This window comes from Chiloscyllium plagiosum, chromosome 39 (assembly GCF_004010195.1).
Source record: "Chiloscyllium plagiosum isolate BGI_BamShark_2017 chromosome 39, ASM401019v2, whole genome shotgun sequence".
Lineage (NCBI taxonomy): Eukaryota > Metazoa > Chordata > Chondrichthyes > Orectolobiformes > Hemiscylliidae > Chiloscyllium > Chiloscyllium plagiosum.
In genome coordinates, this window is record NC_057748.1 from 12,045,017 (window position 1) to 12,070,000 (window position 24,984).

The 24,984-nt window shown below is 40.7% G+C and overlaps 1 protein-coding gene across 1 annotated transcript in view; it reads right to left on the reverse strand.

Annotated features, from left to right (window-relative positions):
* Positions 1–24,984, reverse strand: part of LOC122542245 (casein kinase I) — a 57,189-nt gene that overhangs the window by 15,421 nt on the left and 16,784 nt on the right. Inside the window, exons 3-7 of the mRNA XM_043679783.1 lie at positions 16,850–16,960; positions 8,004–8,152; positions 4,514–4,742; positions 3,977–4,147; positions 1,303–1,451 (exon numbers count right to left, since the gene is read on the reverse strand). Coding sequence (XP_043535718.1) covers positions 1,303–1,451; positions 3,977–4,147; positions 4,514–4,742; positions 8,004–8,152; positions 16,850–16,960 — 809 coding nt within the window. The remainder of the gene's footprint in view (positions 1–1,302; positions 1,452–3,976; positions 4,148–4,513; positions 4,743–8,003; positions 8,153–16,849; positions 16,961–24,984) is intronic.

The following is a 24,984-nucleotide window of genomic DNA, read 5'->3' on the forward strand; positions in this document are numbered from 1 at the left end:
GTACACACTGATCTTGGGATCTTTAGTAATTAATTCCCTCTGCACCAAAATAGAACTGGATAATACCACAGTTCTTTCCGTTTAACCACCACCACTCAGCCCGGCGAACATCAGGGCCCAGCTCCTGGAAGAACCAGATATCCTTTGGGCTGTGCTAATCTGGTCCCTGGAACCATGCACTTATGGTCAAATATGTGGCTGATGTAAGGTGGGGGGGGGGGGGGAGAAGAGAGTTAAAGCCATTAGTGGGAGAATTAAAACTGGACAGTTCAGTGGGAACTCTTATTTAAAAAAAAGGAGGGTAAAAAGGCATGCAAGGCAAGACCAGGAAAAAAGAAGTTAAAATGTTTCCTATGCTGCAGGAGTGGCAATACTTGACAGGAAAACCATTTCGCAATAAACTGGCACGAGGTTAAAAAACAAATCCTTTGAATAAGGAGAGGCAAATAAAGAATTTCATGCTGCAACTACTCAGACATATGACATGCCAGATTAACTAAAAATAAACAGCACAAATTGGTTGCCAGTGACTAACAAGAATGAGCTACTCAGGGGTCTGTTTGGGGTGGAAAATGAGTCTAGCCTCATTTGGATCACAAAGAATCAATGCCCTGAGAAATGAAAAAAAATGGACTGCATTGAATTGATGTTCAAAGAGACCCAGGCAGTTTATATATTTGCTGCTTAAGTGACAAAGTTTTTCCATTTGCTTATTTATGTGAACTGCAGTACTTCAAAAACTTAGCTAAAGAAAGAGCTGCACTTGTGGAATGCCTCACACCTGTGGAACATCCAAGGCACTTGACAGCACCAACAAATTGCAGTCAGCATGGTCCTACAATATCAAGATTAGACCTTTTTTTTTAAAAAAGCATGTGCGATGTCAGTTAAGTTGGCCAGGACTCCACAGAGAATCTTTGCAATCTTCACACCGGAGTTTAGTTTAAAGTCTAATAGGTAAAGCTGCACTTCAGACAGTACTGCACCCTCTCAGTACATCTGATCTCTGGATCTAGATTTTGAACTCAATCTCCAAGGCCAGTGTGCTGCCCAAACCACAGCTGACATGGTCAAGCAGAGACGCCTGAAGGATGCGATCAGTGCAATGTAATTTTATTTTCTCACTTGGTGAGTAATTGGAGTTGCACGCAAAACAAACGCCTAAAAGTCTGAGAAGTGAGATGTTGCAACATGGAAGCACACTCTGATGGTGGTAATTTAAAGGAAAATATTTGAGAAGGTGGGGAAATAAAATCCTGCTTCCAGCACCAAATTTTACAAGTTTAACACGCCTGCACTTACAAACTTCAGCATGTTCCAATCAAAGACGTAGTCGTATGAGAAGCCCTGTCGGTGGAATAAGTTCCTGAAAAGTTGTCGTAGGTACGAGTAATCGGGCTTGTCATCAAAACGCAAGGAGCGACAGAAGTTCAGGTAGGTAGAAAATTCAGCTAAGGGGAAGAGGGACGAGGGAAAATAAAAAGATTAGGATCACAGCAACACAGACCAATTAGCTGAGAAATACTGAGAAAAGCACATTTATAAACATGATATAAAAGAGATGACAAGCAATAATAGAGCAGGCAGGAGGGAAAAGGAGGGGCATATTGAGGCAAGAAAACTGCACACAAGCTCCTAAGTTCTCTTCCATTTATTCCGAAAGTGTATAACAATTTATTTCAACTGAAAACCAACAACTGAACAAAACAAAAAGTCAAGCAATGTAAGACAGACTTAAGGAACTACCCATTTAAGGGGATCTGGAAAGGGAACAACAAACCGGACAGAGCAGGAATTGCGACTTTGCAAGGTGAGGAATTGGAAATAAAGCAGCAGCACAGAAATCGAGACAAATTTTAATTAGCAGGAAGAAACAACAACTTAATCCTCAATTATCTTTCACAGAATTTTCAACCAATTCTGATTTCTTTAAAAAGAGAACATAAGCTAGGAAAGGCTCTGAAAAAGACTTAAGTTAGTAAATGTAATTTTGAAACACGTGATTTTGAGGGGATAGGAAAGGATGGTTATTTAAAGGATGCTTTTTTTTTAAAAAATGGGAATGACCAAGACTGGGGGACAGTTTAAAAGTGAAGGAAACTCATCTTTAAGATGATGAATAGAGTTTTTTTAATCCCCCTATCAGATGGTTACTCATCTGTGGAATTCTCTGCCACAGAGACCAGTGAAGGCTGTATCTTTGAATTTTTTTTTAAAAAGCCAAAGTTGGATACATTCTTGATCAAGAAAGGAATCAAATGTAGTAGAGTTGCCAGGAACTTCAATCCCATGCAAATCAGGGATTATCTTACCAAGCGGAGAATAGACTCAAGGGCTGAATGGCCTACTCCTAATTCATATGCTCATGGTCTTACAGCTGCAACGTTTAAAACCAACGGAGTTTAAATGCGTCTGTATGCTTTATAAACTGTATTTACTTGGAACTGCTCCATATCAATGCAAGGGGCCAGTGAAAGGGCAATTTAGGGTGGAATGGTGGCTCAGTAGTTAACACTGCCACCTCACAGCACCAGGGTCCCAGGTGCGATTCCAGCCTCGGGTGACTGCTTGTGTGGAGTTTGCACATTCTCCCGTGTCTGAATGGGTTTCCTCCGGGTGCTCCAGTTTCCTCCCATAGTCCAAAGACGTGCAGGTCAGGTGAATTGGCCATGCTAAATTGCCCATAATGTTGTTAGGTGCATTAGTCAGAGGGGAATGGATCTAGGTGGGTTACTCTTCAGAGAGTCGGTGTTGACTTGAGGGGCCAAAGGGCCTGTTTCCACACTGTAGGGAAGCTAATCTAATCTATTCCAATTCAGAAACTTGCTCGGCCAGAGTCAGACCCTGCAATTTTATTATAACACTTCACAAAATGACATATTTTTAAAAAATCTAACCTAATTTAAAAAGATGCACCTATAGCTGTACTATACATCAGGATATTTGAAACTAGCTAACTGTCTATTTAAAAGCAAACTGAGGCATGGTTGACATGAAAAGAAACACTATCTACCAGAATGACAGTACACTGGTCAGGGGGCTCCATGTCAGCTCAGCAACAGTTTTGCAATGTCAGTGATGGACTCCGGGAATTTTATGCAACTTCAATTGTACAATCCAAGACTGAATGAGAAGTTAGTCATAAGACAACAGACAACGTCATTCTGTCTTATGTTCAGCAGAATCACATTAGGTGAAAAGTGGCTGACTCCCTTACAGCAGATTTGGTATTAAATTCAGTGAACTGGCAAAATTGGCATCACAGTAAAAAGTCTCTGCCAGGGTGGGCCATCTATCGAACAGCTCAGCAGCAGGTCTTAATAGCCAGACAACTTGAAATATAAAAGTTACTCTAGACATAATGTAGGTGGTGCAGAATAACAGAGGGATAGGAGCCTGTGGGAAAGTGCTGCGAGGCCCCTCTGTATCTCCTCAAAAGAGAAGTTTACATTTGTGCGCAACCTTGGAACCAGTGTGGGTTTATCAACATTACTTCTGTACTATGTTAAATGCATCAAAGCATCGACTCCATTATGCAGCATCCAGAGCCACTAGGCTGGAGGCACAAATGACTCATATGCAATGTGGAAGTGGAGAAGCCATGTTGGGACACTGGTGGGAGCAAGGATGCAGGAGGAGGCAATGCCAGAATATTGGGAGTGTGCACAGACACACAGATCACGTGAGTGAGACCACTGCTCAGTGACCATACCGCAAATTTCAGACAGACAATGACAGAATAAGGACACAACTAGGTTTGTGAACAATGTTTTTTCTTGTTTGACTACCTCACCATCTAACTTCTACTGCAAAAGGACAGCAGTTTAGCCATAGAATTAGAGGAACACTGAAGTCCATGTCATTAGGAAAGGACAGGGCCACAAGAGAAATAATCCACGTGGATCTTAGAACTCGGTACCATCCCTACATAATCAAACAGTTGCAACCACTTTGAACAGGAACCAGAGGAACTCACATGGATAGCTCTTGCACAGCACTTCAATTGGAGTTGACATCTTTTTCTCACTGATGCGCTCGTACTTCTGCCGTTTTGTTGCTGCTTTGAGTCCCTGCCATGGCAACGAGCCCAAGTTAAAATACATCAGGACGTAACCCAGTGACTCCAGGTCATCACGGCGACTTTGTTCTGTGGAGATTTTTTGTTATTTAAAAGAGTCAGGAGCCAAGATTTACTTAGAATAACTAGCAGTGGCATTAAAAGGGATTATGTTGAAAACACCACCCCATTTATTTGTGAAAAGGCATCTCTCAATTCCAAATGTCAAAACATTTCTAGAGTAAATTTTCTCTTGTGCTGACAGAAGCCCTGTTAGGCAATCTGGCTTGCTAGATCCTCAGTCCATACACACTGACATCCCTGCTTCCCACACCGCCACCAGCACCCCACAATCCAAACAACCATTCTCTCCTGCTAGTTTTTCCAATTCTTAGGAGCCCTCAAGTGCCCTTTCTTCAGTAGGTACTACTTTGGTCAGAGTGACCACTTGCTCACCGATGCCCAGATGTGTGTTGATGGAGGCATATCGCGCTGTGCCGGTCAGATTCTTGTTTTCCCGGTATGGGATATGTTGGTGAGTCCGTGCATCACGGTACTTCTTGGCCAAGCCAAAGTCAATGATATAAACCAGATTGCCCTTCTTGCCCAAGCCCATGAGGAAGTTGTCTGGTTTAACGTCACGATGGATGAAGTTTTTGGAATGAATGTACTCAATTCGACTGATCTGAGAAAAATAATTAAGTCGTGAGTACAAGGGATCACAAATCAAGGATGCAGCAATCTGCTCCTTCAAAAATGGTTAACACATTAGCTTACAAGGATTCACCAACTTCACCTCTGTTTGCTTCTCGCGACAGACATCCTTTTAAAAGTTATTTAAGATCTCAAACCTCTCCATTTCCTGTAAGCTGACATTTTCCCCATTATTAATTCTGCCAGGTAACTAAGGAGCAATTCCACACTTTAAGATTCAGAATGGTTCTCTTTAAAAGATGAGGGCTTTAGCATAAAAAGGAGGAGGGCAAGTATAACTTCAGACCCCTATTTGCCAATAGACAGGAGTAACTGGGAAAGGGGTTTAGTATCAGAGGATTGAAGGGCAAAAGCAGACATTTAAGAAAATAGTTAATGATCCACAGCAAAGATAAATCCCAGTGAGAAAGGAGAACTGTAGGAAAGGGATAAGCCAATCAGGGTTAATTAAGCAAGTTAATAATAGCATCAAACTGAAAGAGAAAGTATACAAATGTGCAAAGATTTAGTAGTAAGAAAGAGGATTGGGAAAGTTTTTAAAACATTCAAAAAGAAAGATGATAAATTTAGGGGAAATTTGAATGTAACATCCAGACAGATAGTGAGAACTTGCTTAAAAACATATGAAAAGGAAAGAGGCCCAAGGAACACAGGCCCTTTTGAGAACAAGACTGACATATAATAATGGAGAACCAAGAAATGGCATAGGAGTTGAGAAAATACATTGCATCAGTCTCTACAGTAGAAGACACTAACAGCATTTCAAAATTACTAAATCATTAAGGGGGGGGGGGGGGGGGGAGTGACAGGGAAAGTAGTAGGGCTAAAGATCATACAATCACCAGGCAAGATGGGATGCATCCAAGGATATTAAAAGAAGGAGCTAGAGATAGTGGATGCACTGGTAGTATCCTTTCAATTACCCTGGATTAAGGAAAAACCTCAGGATCAGAAAACTGTCAGTGTAACATTATTTTAAAAAAAAGATAAAAACAGAAAAAAAAAATTATGCTAACAGGCCTAAAGTTACCCATCATCCTGCTATTGGGAAAATGCTGCATCTATTATGAAAGGCATAACAGCATCATGAATGTGAAAAAACCATACCCTAACAAACTTAAGAATATTTTGGTGGGTAGAGTTAGGATAGTCAAAAAGGTGAAGCAACAGATGTAGTACATTTGGATTTTCAGCAGACATTTTAGATACTACTTATTAGACTATTCAAATGAACCCCCCCATGGCTTTGGGAGTACTACATGTGCTTAAAAAGAAAATTGGTTAAATAATAATCAAGTTGGAATAAGGGGGCATTTTCAAGATGACATCTAATTAGTGGAGGGCTACAATTACTTACAATACATATTAATGGAAAAGTGAATGTACTAAGTTTGTGGATAATACAGAAATAAGTAGGAAGGCCAGTGATGAGGATAACCTCAACCTGAAAAGGGATTATATATAAAAAAATGAGTATGCAAAAGCTTGACCGACAAACTAGAAATGTGGGAAAGTAAAATTATACACGTCACAGCAAGAATAAATATTGTTTACATGGAGGATGACCGCAGAAGGTTACACCACAGAAGGATTTGGGAGTCCACATGCCTAAGTCTCAAAAAACTTCAGCAGGCAATACAGAAGGAAAATGGAATGTTTCAAATAAGGGAGTTTTCCTAAAACTTTTCATGGTATAGTCAAACCACAACTGGAATCCTGCAAAGCTTTGGGTCTCTTATCTAAAGAAAGATACATTGGTTGGCGGGGAGTTGGGGGCGGAATGGGTTCATTAGACTGATCTCATTGGAGCTCAGAAGACAGTAAGAGATGACATTACTCAAACATACAAGAATCTTAGGTGACTTGAAAGGGTAGATTCAGAAAAGGTTGTTTCCCCTTATAGGAGTCTATACTCAGAGGGTATTATCTCAGAATAAGGGATTGGCCATTTAAGAGACAGTTGAGGAGGAACTGTTTTCTCTCAGAAGGGTGTGAATCTGTGGTATTCTTTACTGAAGGATGGGTTGTTAAATATACTCAAGGCTGAGACGGAGATTCTCAAATCATTAAAAGGGAATCAAGGACTATGAAGAAGAGGCAGGAAAGTGGGATTAAGGATTGTCAGATCAGCAACGACCTTATTGAAAGGGCAAAGCTGGGCCATGGACAACATGACTTTACACACTTTAGCTATCAGAATTAAAATTCTGAATGCGAGTATCTACTGCTTTCACTTTCCTTGCATTCCATCCTCTATCATTCTAGAGTATCATTTCTAAACTTGGACATTCGAGCTAAAGTGTGAAATGACGGTGCCTGTTGGTCATTCCAATATCAAGGAACAAGCAACAATGACTTGTATTTATATAACACCTTTAATGAGATACTTATATCACAAAATAAAAAAAAACTATGGATGTTGGAAATCAAATAAAACAAAAAACTGGAAAAACTCAATAGGTCTGGCAGAACGTGTCAGAAGAAAGCAGAGCTAACATTTAGAATCCAGTGACTCTTCAGAACTCTTTTTTTGCCCCCTGATAAGGAGTCACTGGATTTGAAAAACTATGGATGTTGGAAATCAAATAAAACAAAAAACTGGAAAAAAACTCAATAGGTCTGGCAGAACGTGTCAGAAGCAAGCAGAGCTAACATTTAGAATCCAGTGACTCTTCAGAACTCTTTTTTTGCCCCCTGATAAGGAGTCACTGGATTTGAAACATCAACACTACTTTCTTCCAACAGATGTTGCCAGACCTGCTGAGTTCTCCAGCAGTTTCTGGGGTTTTTAAACCATATAAATCATAAGGTGCTTCATAAAAGCAGAGACATTTTACACTGAACTACTAGAGGTGGGTAAAGACAAGGGGAGTGAGAGAATTCCAGAATGTGGTGCCAAGGCATGGAAAGACTGTTAAAGAAAGTAATTAAAGTCAGGGATGCACAAGATGCCAGAACTGACATCTTAAAGAAGACTGCACAGCCAAGGATGGTTACAAATGTAGGAAGGCAAATGTACAGAAAAGGGTTTAAATAAAAAGGATGAAAATGTTTATTAAAGTGTTGCTGGGTCAAAAGCCAACTTGCTTGAGCAAGGACAAGAGTGACACGTGTATGGATCCACCTCAGAATCAAGATACAGGCATCAGGAGAAAGACGAACGTGCCAGTGGTTATACAACACCCAATGCTCTCAACCCTCTTCCCACTTGTAAAACCCTGAAAATCCATACCATCTGGTCTGCAAGGAGGAGCACAGTCTTCAGACTGAACTTGCGGGAGCAGAAGTTGAAGAGGTCTTCGAGACTAGGACCCAGCAGCTCCATCACCATCACGTTGTAATCTCCCTCAGCACCACACCATTTAATCGAGGGAATCCCAACTGCAGACAGAACCCAACAACATATCAGGTCACCATCAGACACACAACAGTCACAAAGCAAGTAGTGATTTTTAAAAAAACATTCAATGAAGTCACACAATTACCAGCTGGTGGAACAGAGCTCCTCTTTCCACTTTCACTATTAACATCCCAACAACACAGCATGCACATAGGAGAGAACCAAAATGCCAAAAGAGGTTGTTGCTGCATATCGAAAATTCTCACTCTAATAAACGGACATTCAGAACCCTTTGCAATTAAAATTCAGTTCTGTGCATCGGTGTAAAAATTCCAGACCAGATGATGTAATCATGGCAGCTGCACCACTGCAGTACGCTTTTGCTACATCTTAAAAAACAAAACACATTTATAACACATGCCTGGGCACGTGGGGCTTTGAGCAGGAAATGACATGTTTAAGTGTTTGGATCAGAAAACCATACAGGTACTAAACCAGCAGCACGGTAGAAATCTCAATGTTTCATTGCCTCATGATGACATCTCAAAAATTAAATCCCAGGTTTAATTTATAGTAATCCGACAAGCTGATAATTTGGAACAGCTAATGTGGAGTCAATTGTTACAATATGCATGCTTGGAACAGCTGTGGCTTCAGTCTATGATTTAAAGATCATATTTAGCCGAGCAAAGTAATACAGAATTGTATTAAAACCTCTACACGTATGCATTTCTACACCACACTTAATTACTGAATCTTAGACAAAGATATATATCTGCACAAATTTGGAGGCATATTTGGTTGACTGGATGTATCATTCTTGGTGGAAACTTTAATACTTTATAGCAACATTGTTTAAATACTCTCACTGGGTCCATTTAGTGTAGTGCAGTATACTGAAAAATAATTTTAAATCTAGAAACACAAGTTAGAAGCAGAAAAAGTCACCTTGCCTTTGATAGCCATCCAGTGATATAGAAGCGGCCGATTGTGGAATCCAGGTTTGGACGGTCATTGGTAGTCAAAGTCCGAAGTCACACAACACCAAGTTATAGTCCAACAGGTTTATTTAAAAATCACGTTTTTGGAGTGCTGCTCCTTTATCAGAAGCAGCGCTCTGAAAGCTTGTGATTTTAAATAAATCTGTTGGACTATGACCTGGTGTCATGTGCCTTCTGACCTTTATGTCCCGCCTCCTCCTCTCCCCTACAGTATTTAGCTTGAACCCAAACATAAAAGTGCCTGCAACTGTAGTGTGCCTATCTAGATACTAGGTAGGGTTATAAAGGTTCACTGAATTCTTCAATACTGAAACATTCTTGTCTCATATGGAAGCCTAAGGAACTAACAGAAGTATTACATCACAATAGCTGCAGGTCAGTTCCCACAACAACTCCAACTTCTGCATCCCATTCCAATCCCACCATACTGTTCTGTACTATACCCCCCGTTCCTTGCCAAGCTTCTGGACACAAACATTTCTTGCTGTACTTTCCTTAAAATATAGATCTGCAAGACACTTTGACTTCTTGTGAAAGATACTTTGAAAAATGTTGCAATACTTGGATTGAGGAAGAGTTGAGAGAGAATCTACTTGTTGCTCAATATCAGGTCCCATTCCCTGGCAAAACCAACTTTCACTCTGTCCAGCACAAAACAAGTTAATAAATTCTGGAAACAAATGAAGTGTGGTTTGTCAAATCTAAGGGTTCAGTTACAATAGCACCCTTAAGTAGCGTTTACACAAGAATTTCAATTAAACCCTAAAAAAAAGGGGAAGTGGAGGGGTGGTGAGGGAGAAAACAAGTGAACGAATTCTTAAACACAACACTTGAGCAACAATAGAATGCAAACTTAGCATCTGAAAGATCAGACTTCAAGAGGGCTCCCTTCAATTCTGAAACCTCAATACATTTTCTAAGGCTGACTTTGTTGTGCACGCTAGCATGTTATTTATATTGGTGAGGATTGCACATGCTCTGGTAGAATCTAGTACCACAACCTCATTTTCCTCCTTCATTTGAGTGTGGTTAGATCTATTGCGGGAAGAGGAAAGCAAACCAATTTCTTAAAATTTCAGTTCTAATGCAAGCAAATCTATTCCAAATAGAAAGAGAAAAAGAAATCACCAAATTGCAAAACAACTAAACACTGCAGTTGCACTTGGAACTAAAACATTTACAAACGGATGTGGTAACTTACATTTGAGCACAGAAACAAGTCGGATTGAATGATCTACAATGTTCGTGCTCTACATGCACCTGCTCCCACCCCATCGAGTGGAACCACAGGAGGAAGAAAGGAATATAAATGTTTCTAGTTTCAGTCTAAATGCATCAAACTCAACTACTCCTCAAGACAGCAATTCTACATTCTAACCACTCTGGGTAAAAGGAGATTCTCCTGAATTTATTAATGGCTATTGTGAATATCACTTACTTAAAATGGAAGAGACGGGACGGTGGCACAGTGGTTAGCACTGCTTCCTCATAGCGCCAGAGAACTGGGTTCAATTCTGGCCTCAGGCAACTGTCTGTGTGGAGTTTGCACATTCTCCCCGTGTCTGTGTGGGTTTCCTCCAGGTGCTCCGGTTTCCTCCCACAGTCCAAAAATGTGCAGGTCAGGTGAATTGGCTATGCTAAATTGCCTGTTGTGTTAGGTGTAAGGGTGTAAGGGAATGGGTCTGGGTGGGTTGCTCTTCGGAGGGTTGGTGTGGACGTGTTGGGCTGAAGGGCCTGTTTCCATACTGTAAGTAATCTAATCTAATATCAGACATTGTTTAGGACCAAGGGACTGTGGAACCAGATTTAAAAACAAACTGCCAGAACTCGAGAGCTGTATCTGCAATATTGCCGTAGTCAAAGCGGGAGAGGATGCTAAACACCTCAGTTCAGAAGGTGTTCAGAACAGTTTTGCCCAGTGACAGACATTTGATTGGCCTTTCAACCAGGACCAATTAGATTAGATTAGATTAATTACTTACAGTGTGGAAACAGGCCCTTCGGCCCAACAAGTCCACACCGACCCGCCGAAGCGCAACCCACCCATACCCCTACATTTTGTGCATGTTCAGGAGTGCTCAGCATACCAGCAACTTCTTGAAAACGTTGTTGGGTCCAGTTTGATAGATATATTCAAGAAGGAGCTGGACATGGCCCTGTGGCTAAAGGAATCAAGGAGGTATGGAAGTAAGTGCGAGTGGGATACTGAAACTGCATGATCATATCGAATGATGGTACAGTATAAGCTCACAGGCCTAAAAATTGCCTATTCCTGTACCTATTTTCGGTGTTTCTATGTTTGATAGTTTACTGTGCAATTGCCTTATGCTTCAACAGAATACAACAAAAACATCCAGGCTAGGAAAAAGCAAGCAGCTAAATCTCTTGCCCCCTTTTGCAAGTGGAGGAGTTAAAATAACTTCCAAGTAGCTAGCTACACTCTGTAAATTCCCTTGAGGGGGCAGGACAGAGAAAGTATCTTCCAAAAGGGATACCAAAAGGGATGAACGACAGATTTAAATCTGTCTACAACCTTGGGTCCTCAGAGTCCCAAAAGGTGACTAAAAGGGAAAGTTATTTACATCTGTAACTCAGACTGCTACCAGAACCACGCCACACTAACTTTGTTGATACGCTGGTACCCACAATATTGGTTTCTGTAGGTCTTTGGGAATTTTAAGAAAGAATCAGAGTTTAAGTTGGAGTTACGGATTAGCATTCAACTCTTCTTTTTGTTGTTTAAAAACCAGTCGGTTCACAACAGTTATTTACTTATTTTACAAAAACCTGGAGTGTGTATACTGCTAAATGGAGTTGGACAGTTCAGTAAAATTGAACAATTCGGTGGTTAAATCAAATGTTCACATTTGTGACAGCACAAGGAATAGTAGGGTTTGATTTCCGCATGCTACCCCAGGAAGCTGTAACATTCTGACAGATGGCCTTTAGTTTTGCTCCCCCATAAACTGAAACATCTGCTCCGCGTCAACCCTATCAAAGTCCTTCCTAACTTTAAAGGATCTATTTAGATCATCTTTCAAATTCACAGACTGCTAATTTCTTTGCATCTCAGCTCTTTCTTAGCTCAGAATGAAACTTTCAGCTTGAAATCTGTCAGTAGTGTATGGTCACTTTCACCAAAGAGTGAATTTCTTAAAAAAAAAATTAACCAACCAAGGTAGGTTTGGCCAAGTTAACTGCAGTGTGAAAAAGGGCTCTTCAAACAACTGCAAATGCAATGCTGGAGAGATTCAATTTTAAACAGTATTGATGAACGACTTCAACTTTGAGGAATGATTAGAAGAACTGGGTCATCTCTGACAAGTTGAGAGAACTGGATTAAATCTGAAACAGTTTCTTTCCCATGATGCACACATTGCTGGTAAGGCCAGCATTTCCTGGTTATCCCAATCACCTTCCAAAAGGAGGTGGTGAGCTAACATCTGGAGCGAGACAGGTTAGACCATTTCAGAGAAAACTCCATCGTTCGAGCCAGAGTCATAAAGGACAGAATAGGCCCTGCAGCCTATTAGATCTGCACTGACTTATCCCCACTAACCCCACTTTCTGGCACTTGGCCCACAGCCTTGAATTATTACAGACATTTCAATTGCTCATCCATGTTCCTTTGAAAGATTTGAGGTTTCCTACCTCTACTAACCTCCAGGCTGTGTATTCCAGATTTCCACCAACCTCTGGTGGAAAAAAAAAATTTTCTTCAAAATTCTTTAAACTTGCTACCATTCTCTTCAAAATTATGCTCCCTCGTTACTGACTCTTCAGTCAAGGGGAACAGCTGTTTCAGTCCATGCCTCCTCAGCCTGCTCTCCCCAAAAGGGAAACATCCCAAGCCTATCCAGCCTTTCTTCATAGCCAAAAAATGCTACAACCCAGACAGTATCCTGTTGAATTTCCACTGCAGCTCCTCCAGTGCAATCACATCCATCCTGTAGAATGGTGTTCAGAACGTCTCTCAGTACTCCTGCTGTGAGTTAGCCAAAGTTTTGTACAGCTCCATCATAATCTCCCTGCTCTCAGAATCAATGGCATGATTGTCAAAGGCAAGTTTCCTGTATGCCATCTTAAGCATATTAACTTTGCCCACAGATCTTTTAAGATGACAGACCATCACTCCAGGTCCTCCCCGATGTTTTTTTTTAAAAACAAAACGATCCCCCTAGTTTTGGACTCCCACAAAGAGGAAACATCCTTTCCATGTCCACCAAGGATCTTATACCGGTCCTGTTATCTTGTGCCAATCGCCTGCCTTTCCTCCATACCTCCGTACATTATCTGGATAGACATGATCATCCAAGAGCATGGAGTATACTTGAACTGAAACTGCCTCCATCACATTTCCAGACTGTGCATTCCATCCCTAACTACTCATCGTATAAAGAATGTTTTTCCCTCACAAATCACTTTAAATCTATACCCTTTCATTCTTTTCTCTTTTAGGAGTGGAGCAGAACTGCTTCTCCCTGCCTAGCCCACTCATGATTTTCAAAAGAGATTTTCAAAATCTCATCTCAGCTTTCTACTCTCTTGGAGAAACTCTTTCAATCTCTTCTTCCAACTGAAGCTACTCATTCCTGGAATCGTTTCAGTAAATCACTTTGAACTCTTGCCAATGCATTCACATCATTCCTATAACACAGCACCCACAAATGTATGCTATTTGTCACTGTATGGTGCCTAATCCAGGGACACAACCATTGTGCTCCAATACTCCATTTCAAAAAGGGAAAAGACTCAGTATTTGAAGTACAAAACAATTTTCGATTTGAGAAATCTCTTTTCACACTGGGAAAAACGAGTGACAAGAGATGGGGGTGGGGGGAACAAATACATTAAGAATCAAAGTGCAAATAATGCCAATATAGCATATTATATACAGAATTACAAATGAAAATTGCAAGAGATTAAAAAAAAATAAAACTTAAGCAAAACTGTAAAGTCCAAGTAAACAAAAATGGTAAAGATTGAAACACTTATGAAAAGCCTCAAATGCTAAAATTGGATTTCAGGCAGCATACTTGGTATGCTGACTGTATTAGCTGTTATTAGGGTGAAAAACTTTGGGCTGAAAATTGCCTTCATTTCACAAAGTAGAGGCTGGTATTCTGTACATGCAAGTAAAGCACTGAGCCACACAGTTCAACATGATCTCAATGCATTCAATTTGCCCAGTGTCAGTGGGAAAGTTTCTTTCAGGGCCAGAGCTTTCACAAGGATGAACACAAGTACTTCACTCACCACAGCCTTCCTTGCTTTTGCACCTAACACTTTCTTCCTAACAGGACAGCGAATGTATGAATGCATCATATGGATGACAGTAGATCAGGGAAGCAGCTCACTATTAACTTATCCAGGTCTAGTCAACAACACCCACATCCCACAAACTAATTAAATATTTATTTCATCTGCTGTAACCCATACTTAGCACAATGGAAATCCTGTCTTCACACCTTATGACATTTTAAATGAATCCAGAATGGAGAGAGTGCTCAATCCAACCCTACATCACAAGTTTCTCTCATATAGGCACATTCATAGGAGAGTCTCCAGAAAAACATTACTAAGTGTCTTCTTCCTAGGCACACAGAGGCACACAGAGGCACACGTTTTTTGGATTTGCACTCATCAGGACAAATTCACAAGAATATCAAATCTCAAGGTAACAATATACACACCTTAAAAAAAGTTTGATTGGTTGGCAAGTTGACTATGCTTGGTAGAGATGCTGTCATGAATATGCTAGGGAATGGCGCTCTCCCCAGCATTTGTTTGGTTGAAAAAAGGCACAACATATGGACATGTTTGCTGGGCCTGTCTTTTGTGAACAGAAAGCATGTCCAAGCTTCTTTCTCAACTAAAAAGCTTTTTTTTTAAAAAACAAAAAGTGGGGTGGGGACAGAAAAAGGAGAACAGCTATTCCCTCATGCATTTTCCATGACAATGACTTGCCAACCAACCAGCACTCTCTCCTTATGCAATACAAATTGTTGGTCCTGGAGAGATTTTACATTCTTGTAAGATTTTTTTTACTTCCCATGAGCGTAAAACATTAGTTCAATATTGTGCCTTTTCTCCCCAGCAAGATACTAGCTCTATACTACAAAGCAACTGTTTAACTAGGAATCAGATCATTTCCTTCCTATAATATATGCATGAAAATTGATGTAGAACTGCACAGAATGCTGCATTTGAAAAGTTTGAAATACACGATTTGATATAAAACCTTACTAGTTGCACCATAATGATCCAAGGCAGAGATACTTCTGGATGTTGCAGGCTAGTTGCTCATTAGACAGATCATGTAACTGCAAGAATTCCTCTCCCCAATGAGGCCTCAAAAAGATATACTTTTACTTTGAGGTATAACATCCCCTCCAAATTCAGGCATGACAGCCACAGTCCCTTACTGTTCACCAACAATCCAGACAGACAAAATTCCCGAACATTCAGACAAACGGTTTTACCAAATTCTCTAACCATGTGGTTTTTTTGTACAGCTATTGCAGCGTAGCTGATACGGCCAAAGCTCACACCTAGCAACTCGATACACCACTGGATCATGGACCATGCACAGCAGTACACCGCAGCTACTGGGGGGCAAACAATTCCACAACTCAAACAGCTGAAAAGCATAAGGAAAGACAGATTTGCCTTCCTTCTTTCCCCTCCTAAAAAACTTTGTACTACAAAGTAGTGACGGTGCAGGGTGCAGTTTAATAGTTAGAAGTGTGCTGTTATACGAAGGAATGTGTGTTTGGCTTGGACTGCATAAGCCCTGACTTAATATTTTAAAATAAAGGAGGACCAGAAAATCTCTCAAACTGCTGCAATTCAAGGGGCAGCAAACTACCACCTTTTGAACAACGATTAAAAAAAACTTACCTAAGTACAGGGGAACCTCGATTATCAGAATATCGGATTATCTGAAGGGGATCTCAAGGACCCGATAGAAATGTTACAAAGAACTGTTTCAACCCTGATCAAGTCTCTTGCTTACAGGTACAATGATCAAAAACGAACTCTACTCACTAACATCCAGGCACCATCTCTAAATGACTGACCTCCTGCCTTCTCTCCCCCCCTCCTCCCAGAGTTCTACAGAGAGGGTGTACCTTGAACCACCCATCCCCAGAATCTCTCCAACACTGTCCTGTAGAGGGCAAAGTTGCAACCTGTCGAAAAGTTGCATGCGCGCGTGAGTGTGTTATTTGGAGACTTACCCCACAGTCTTACCAGTGGTCTAGTCCGGCTGCTCAGCGGGAAGTTGGACAGGGTTGGAGGTGGGTGGGTGGGGGAGTGAGAGCGAGAGCGAGAGACAACGTTTGCTCAGTGTGCTGCTGCCTAGTCTCCTGAATGGGGAGCTGACTTCACAGAACACTCAGAGCCCCAGAGGATACATCAATTAACTAAATAAATCAATTATCCAAACGAAATAGTGCCCGCCCATCTCGTTCGGATAATCGAGGCTCCTCTGTAGTTTCATGGAATGCTCATGTAACTAACTATAAATGGAAATCACATCAACACAGAGCTTTTAGCACAGAAGTTAATACTGGTCTGCAATACCACGTAGACAGAAAGAATATCCAAACAGGAGGGGTCCTGAGATCACAGTTGGATTCCAGGAGTCGCTACAGCAAAGGGGATAGTCCTCAGAAGTCCTTCCTTTGATAAACAAACGCACCCCAAACCTTTATCCAAAACTGTCTGAGCACTCACCACCTCCTTGCATCATTTTGTAAAACTTGCTCTCAATGTGGAGTTGGGGATGTTTTGTTTTGACACATTCCAGCTTTATTGCAACCTCTTCCCCAGTAGCGATGTTTGCACCTGAAAGAGAATGAGAAAGAGAAATACTTCATTCACCAGTGAGAACTGCGAAAGGAAAAAAAGTATTACTTCTGGCTTTAGGTCCTTTACCAGTTTAAGCATTTCTCACAAATAAGCTATGGTCAGAAATATTAGGTAGCACTCACACAATGCGACAGAAATTTAAAAGTAATTCAAAGTGCTTATAAGAAGACCATCAGGCTTGGTAACACGAGCAACACTTGGATTTAAGTTTGCCCCCAGGTTTCATCTACGGTCTGTGCTGTATTAGTCAGGTTGGCGATGTTACGTTTTGACCCATGGTCTCGCAAGTGGAAGAGGAAAGAGATAACGAGAATCACTTTGTGCCTATACAGGGACTTAAGTACACATACATGATTACCAGGAGAAATGCTCAGCTGAAATGCCAATTGCCTAGCTGACCTGCAGATGTTATGGCACAAGAGGCCACATGACTCACGAAATGGATGCTAGTGACCCAGGAGTTTCACTTAACTCTGGAACCTTACCAAAGCCAAATCTTGAATGATTTTCATGCACAGGCTGACACACTTTCTCTCACTCTGCTCCCCCCTCCGCCACTTAATGTGACACCAAAAGCAACCACTTTTTCCACTTCTGCCACAATGAAAAAAAAGCCATTATGAACACTACAAGGAAATCTTCAAACCTGAAAATAGTTTCTGGAGGTCACCTTCCAAGTTATCTTACTGACCAAACATTCTAACATGCAGAACAGGGTCCTCTGTCCAAAGACAGAAGTGTTTTTGGACAAAAACATAATCTAACAAAAAGTTAGAAATCCAGTCCAGCATCTCAATAATAGGGGTAGCACTTTATCCAATCATTATCGCCTGCAAGAGTTTTAAGAACCACTGTCAAGGCAGTTCCTAATCCTGGTCTTAGCATGGAAACCACAGGAAACTGTGTGGTAACAACACAGCTAGCAGCAATTGGTATCTCGTTGCTGTGGTGTCCTGTCAGGAACAATAGGATTTCTCATTTACTCAGACTGGTATTAAGTAGAGGATGTGTGTTATCACCACAACAAGATGCAGATTTGGCAAGTCTCTGCAAGCAAGACAGTTACCTTTATTTTTAATTCAAGAGTAATACAAACAGATTTTGTTTTAAAAACCTAGCCAAGGACTGCGTGTGTGCACAGGCATACATGCCAAATTTGGCATTACTGCAAAACAGAACAAAAAGGTAGCTGCAGATTTGTCACAAATGAACCAAAAGTAAATGTGGCATCATAAAATGATGGTTTATGACTAGTGCATTCTCCAGTGTACCAAGTATTACCACTGTCACCAACCTCACTTAGATACCAGGATGTGGTCTGGCTGTTTTATGATAGGGCTCCTTTTTATGCAGCCAGTTTTCCGAAAACATTGAAGTGGAATAGTTGAAAATTCTTCCAGGTTTCACCAGGCAGACTATTCATTAGGAGTCATCAAGCACAAAGTCCTGATCACTTGTGCTCATTCACCTACATTGGACCCCAATCTCGCAACATTACTTTTAAACAATCACACACGGGAGGAAATTTTAAACAGGGAGAAATGTGATTCTGGTTTCTCTTCCTAAATAAGATTCCATTTTTGTAATGCCTATCATCAAGATGCCAAATTTTTGAAGTACTGTCACTTGTTTTGTAGACCCATGAAGCTACACAAACACATCAACTCAACTCTTATCTGAATAGCACCATATTATCTCTTACATCAATCCAATCAAGCAAATAGAGGCTTAGTTTAATTGAAAGGCAGCGACTGTTAGATGGCAAGTAACGGATGGGGTACTAAAGAGCATTAGCAAAAGGAGTCATATCCTAGAAGGAACTTGAACTTAAACACACAAGTTGTGAAGAGTGTAAATGTTGACAGGGCCTTGCAGAGACAGAAAAGCCATCAAAATGACCTGCACTAACTGTAAATATGGTGTTGAAAATGAAGTGAATGAATAAAGAGAGATTCAAATATGTAATATGTATGGTGTCCTTCACTTGAGTGAGGAATTTTATTCTTCATAGCTACCTTCCTAATCACTGAAATATCACTTATTAAAGATCAAAATTTAGTTCGGTACTCAGCAACAATATTTATATAATTTAAGCATGTGACTAGGGGTTGACTGGTTTCCCCATTTAGCGCCCAGCACAACTCAGTAAGTGCTCCAAAAATACATGCATTGTATTAAAACCGTCAGAGCTAGTCATTTTTTAAAATCTCAGTGACAATATAAATAGCAATTCAGACTAGCAGCGTGACTCGCTGAAACTTGAAATGCAATTTAAAATCAGTTGTACTTGAAGGAGCACGAGCCTGTGACAGGTGGCCAGTGGCAACTGCGTACGTCACATTTTTACTTATGTAATATTTTGCTATTTAGAGTCTCAAAGCCAGACAGCTAGGAATTTAAATAAGTTCCGACAATTTCTGCAAACCTGAACACCTCTCATTTTCTTCAACATGCTCCTTAAAACCCACACCATTTTATCAACTTTGGCCATCCTTTCCAACAATAAACAGCTCCCTACAGGAAGCGAAGAATGAGACTGCTGCGCCTCTGGCGACAATCTTTGCATCCTCACTCTCCATAGGAGTAGTACTGGCTGATTGGAGGGAGGCGAATGTTGTTTAAGAGAGGGATGAGGGAAATCCCTGGGAAATACAGACCAGCCAGTCTTAAGTCTGCGGTAAGCAAGGAACTGCAAAGAATTCTGAGAGATAGGATTTATGACTATTTGGAAAAACAGTTTGATTAAAAATCAAGTCAGCATGCCTTTGAGGGGGGCAGGTCAGGCCTCAAGCTTTATGGAATTCTTTGGAGAATGTGACGAGACAAATTGATGAAGATTGAGCAGGGGATGTGGTGGACATGCATTTCAGTAAGGCATTTGATAAAAAAGGTCCTCACAGTAGGCTCATTCAGAAAGTTAGGAGATATGGGACACGGGGAAACTTGGCTGTCGGAACACAGAATTGGCTGGCTGAAAGACAGCATGTGGTAGTGAATGGAAAATATTCCACCTTGAGGTTGGTGACCAGTAGTATCCCAAAGGGATCGGTTCTTGGGCCTCTGCTCTTTAGTTTATAGAAATGACTTGGGTGAACTGGAAGAGTGGGTTAGTAAGTTTGCTGATGACACAACGGTCGGTGGTTTTGTAGATAGTGTCAAGGGCTGTTGCAGGCTACAACAAGACATTGACAGGATGCAGAACTGGGCCGAGAAGTGGCAGATGGAGTTCAACCTGGATAAATGCAAAGTGATTCATTTTGGTAGATTGAACTGGAATGCTGAATACAGAGGTAGAGACAGGACTTTTAGCAGTGTGGAGGAACAGCAGGATCTTGGGGTCCATGTGCATAGATTCCACAAAAGTTGCCACCCAAATATATAGGGTTGCTAAGAAGGTGTACAGTGTTTTGGCTTTCACTAACAGGGGATTGAGTTTAAGAGGTTTTGCTGCAGTTCTATAAAGCCCTTGTTCGGCCACATTCTGAATAGTGTGTCCAGTTCTGGTCACCTCATAGGAAGGATGTAGATGGTTTAGAGAGGGTGCAGAGGAGATTTAACCAGGAATCTGCCTGGATTTGGAGGGTTTGTCTTATGAAGGGAGGTTGAGTGAGCTAGGGCTTTTCATGCTGGAGAGAAGGAAGAAAGGGAAGTGACTTGACAGGAATGTACAAGGTGATAAGAGGCTTAGAGTAAATAGAGATGCTTCCCCAGGGCAAAAATTGCTGTCACAGTGGGGGGCATAATTTTACAAGATGATTGGAGGAAGGTATATGGGAGATGTCAGAGGTAGGTTCTTTACATGGTGTAGTGGGTGCGTGGAATGTACTGCCAATGGCAGTCGCAGAGTCAGAGACATTAGGGACATTTAAGCGACTACTGGATTATACACATGGACGGCAGTAAATTCATGGGTGTGTTGGTTAAGTTGATCTTATCTTTAATCTAAGTGCTCGGCACATCGTCTGCTGAAGGGCCTGTATTGTGCTGCACCATTCTATGTTCTAAAATTCTGTTTGATTGCATTACACTTCCCAAAAGCAGCTTCAAGAATTTTACAATTTCAAAAGGAAAGTTAAAATAATTTAAAAAAAATGAACATTTGTTAAAGTTTCAGTTTTTAATCCTGTAAGAGTTCTTCTTCACCATAAATGCCTGCTACTTCTCCCATCTATTTGGGATTCTCAGCTCAAAACGTTGTGCGTGCAAATGTGGAGAACTTTTTAAACACAGGAAAATCGAGGGGTAGAAGGACGAGACAAGAAAACAAAAAGTGTGGTTACGGTTGATTGGCTTAGAATGACGTAGCACATCAAGTATACATGGCCTAATTCTTATGCCGTCAAGGCAATACGAAGCCCATTGCTTGCAGTTGTTGGGGAAAAAAAATGGACAGAATTCCAGGATCCTCCAAACGAAAGACAAATGTTTCCGGGATTCTGTATACGACTGCATCAGTTACCATAAAACAGATGACTTGCATCAGAGAGAACAGTAACCCACTTGTACAACATAGTCAAATTCTCTTTCATAATTTGTTCAAGTTCCCACACGATAAAAATCTCAATATTACTCGGTCACCTGCGGTTGTGGCGATGACTCAGCAGCAGTTACCAGAACAAACATTTCACATGGAGATCGGATAAACTCAAATCTTTCTTTGCCCAACAAGTGCACATCTATGAACTGACATGATGAATTGGACCAAGTGGAAACACCCGTCATTTCTCTCTCAGTTTTGAACTGGCAACAGCATCCAACTAAAGAAAGGTCAATCACTTTGACCTTTACGGCACACTGAGCAAAGCTCAAATATTGGTTTCAAGATGGATGAAAGCCTCTATTAAGTGAAAACTGATTCAGCAGAGAATAAAACAAATCTGAAAATCATGTTGGCAAGTGGGACTAGATTAGGTTGGGATATCATAGACAAGTTGGACCAAAGGGTCTGTTTCCGTGCTGTACATCTATCCATCCACCTCTGACAGACAAAGTCAAACAATAAATCTGTTGACGCCTTGAACAATCATTTTCCCCTCAATGACTGTGCACTTTTCACCTTCAAAATGCTACATTTATTAAACGTGTGCTACATTTATTAAACAAGCAAAGCAATGCATAAAATGCACATTTGAGACATTTATGGCAGTCACTGAGGAAGAACTCAAAGCAATGATTGAGCCTTTGCAAACATGCTTGCAGACTATGATCCAAAAGGAGGCTTAGAAGGCGGATTTTAATTGCGCATGGAAAATCAAAGATATGGGGAAGAAAAACAAACAGTAGCATTTCATTAAAAAAAGATTTTAGTTCTAATTGGGATCACGTTTAAGGGTGGGGTTGGGGGTGGAGAATAGAAGGATTCGATAGACATATACAAATGAGGCCCAACGGGAGAATCTCAAACCCCAGCAGGATCACAAAATACAGTGGCAGATGTTTGAAAATTCCGTGCAAAGAAATGGGATATGGGAAATGAAAGTCTAGCTTTATAGTCACATAAAGGAAAAAAAAAGAAAAAACAAACCTTAGGTCTACTTTCAGTACATTATCGCCAAAAACTGCATTAATGAACCCATGAACTCCAAACTGCAAACACAATATACAAAACTGAACAACAATCTGTGCTTATAATTTTTACTTTTTTAAAGAAGTTTAATAGAGATTTGCAGCAAGCATTTTAACAACTCCAAAAAAAAAGTCCGCTTCCATCACTGGAATAAGGATTATGTTTTATGAAACCATTCAAATTGAGCATGACCATGTTGCAGTGGGAAGTGGTGGGGGAAATCACTAGACTATGTTCTCCTCCTTACTCCGCTAGCCACTAATTGATGACCATTGCATTTCACTTGGAAGCTGGCAACATGTAATCTCGGAAAAGCCAATTTGATGGAACAATGCAGTGATGCACAACAGTACGTCAAATACTTGAAGCGTCATTGCACTTCAAAAACATTCACTGCTGGAAACTCTTACAGATTGTGTATTACAATAAGAAAACCATAAGAATGAAAAGCTGCAGTTTAAAGGATCTAAACTTGGCAAATTATAGGGGAAAGATGAGGGATGGATGAGGCAAAAAGCAGAAAAGCTTTTTCACCTGTTGCCCAGGTTATTCGTATATTTGAGAGCAGCTTCAGCAGAGGTCGATAGCCACTGATAATATACTGCTTTCTAAATCACAAAATTGTGTACAGTTATGTAAGGTATAAACCATTCATTAGCCTCCCCCCCATTTAAAAAAAACGTACAAGGAAGTGCTGTGTAACATCAAATACAGGGTTGCTCAGTAACAAACAAAAGACCTGTACCCTCAGTTAATAACATTTAAAATCCTGACTAATTGCAGATGGAAATTAGAGACTGGTGGCAAAGTTTGGTTTCCAAGTTGGCTTTTTTTTTTCCAAATTCCTGTTGTTGAACAGAAACTTGTAGGACAAGCTCCAACATGCCTGGTTAACAGTACCGCAGCTGAATCTTTAGAATGGATCAAGGCCATTTTCACATAGGCTCTACAATACTGCATCAGGAGAGAACGCACAGGGCTCCTGGTGAGCATCTCAGCCTTAAAAATTGAAGTCCAGAGCATGTCAGCAGGCTCAGGAAGACATAAAAGATCACATGTTGTTTGAAGAGCAAAGAATCCCCCTTAGAAAGCTTTTACCACCTCACACCTTACCACAAAAGATACACAGAGAGAAGGATACCACAGTGCATTCTATTGAGACAACAGCTATTGAAAGGGATCAAAAGCTTCCACATGCAAACTAAGACATAGGCTACAGAAAGTGACTTGGCCTTTTGAATTATTGAATATTAATTCATTCTATCCTCTCCACATAAAAATTACAAAATTGCTAAAAATACTAAAAAAGTAAAAAAGCATCCCACTCTTCTCTACAATTATGGCAAACAATACATTCATTTTTATTGTATACTTTGACATTCTCCTCCCACAGAACATCATTCAATCCTCCAAAACAATGAGTTGGAAAAATGCCAAGCAGCTGTATCAATTTAGTTTGAAACTCATTTAAAAAAAAGGGAAGGATTTTAAAAAGTTGACTTATGGGATGTTAGTGACTGCTCATCCATCCCTAGTTACCCTCAAGATGGGGTGTCAGCTGGCCTTCGAGTCGAAAGTGAGCCAAAAACATGACTATGAATGTTTGCTGGTGTGACCAACTGCAATTTCAGAAATTAGACTACATTTCCTTACATAATGCCCAAAGGATGGTCCACTTTCAAAGCAAGAGTCAATACCAGATCCAAGTTTATCATGGTTTCGAAACAGGTAGGCTTTGCACAGATTCTAAATAGTTCCATCATATTTTGCCCACCTAAGTAATGATTAGATTGATTTCAGGATCCTTTCGCAGTTCAAAAGAGTAGATCATGTTCCATATCTTAAGTGAATTGGTAGGAAGAATCTACCAGTCATTGATAAGTTTTAATTTTGAAGCTCAGTGGATGAGATGGAGAAACTTCAAAAAATGTGGAGAACGCAAAACTTCCTTCTATAAAGTAGCTGAAATGAGCAATAGGAATGCATTTAAGGACATTATTCAATATGTATTCTAATTTAAAGAGGGGAAGCTGAATAAACAAGAAAGGCGGCAGTGCATAGTTAGGAATAGGGCGGCAAGCAAAAATACAAGCTCAGCTGTGCCCACTGAACTATATTGGTGTGCTGGATTAGTGGTGCTGGAAGAGCACAGCAGTTCAGGCAGCATCCAAGGAGCAGCGAAATAGACGTTTCAGGCAAAAGCCCTTCAGCAGGAATAAAGGCAGAGAGCCTGAAGCGTGGAGAGATAAGCTAGAGGAGGGTGGGGGTGTGGAGAAAGTAGCATAGAGTACAATAGGTGAGTGGGGGAGGGGGATAAAGGTGATAGGTCAGGGAGGAGAGGGTGGAGTGGATAGGTGGAAAAGGAGATAGGCAGGTAGGACAAGTTCAGACAAGTCATGGGGACAGTGCTGAGCTGGAAGTTTGGAACTAGGGA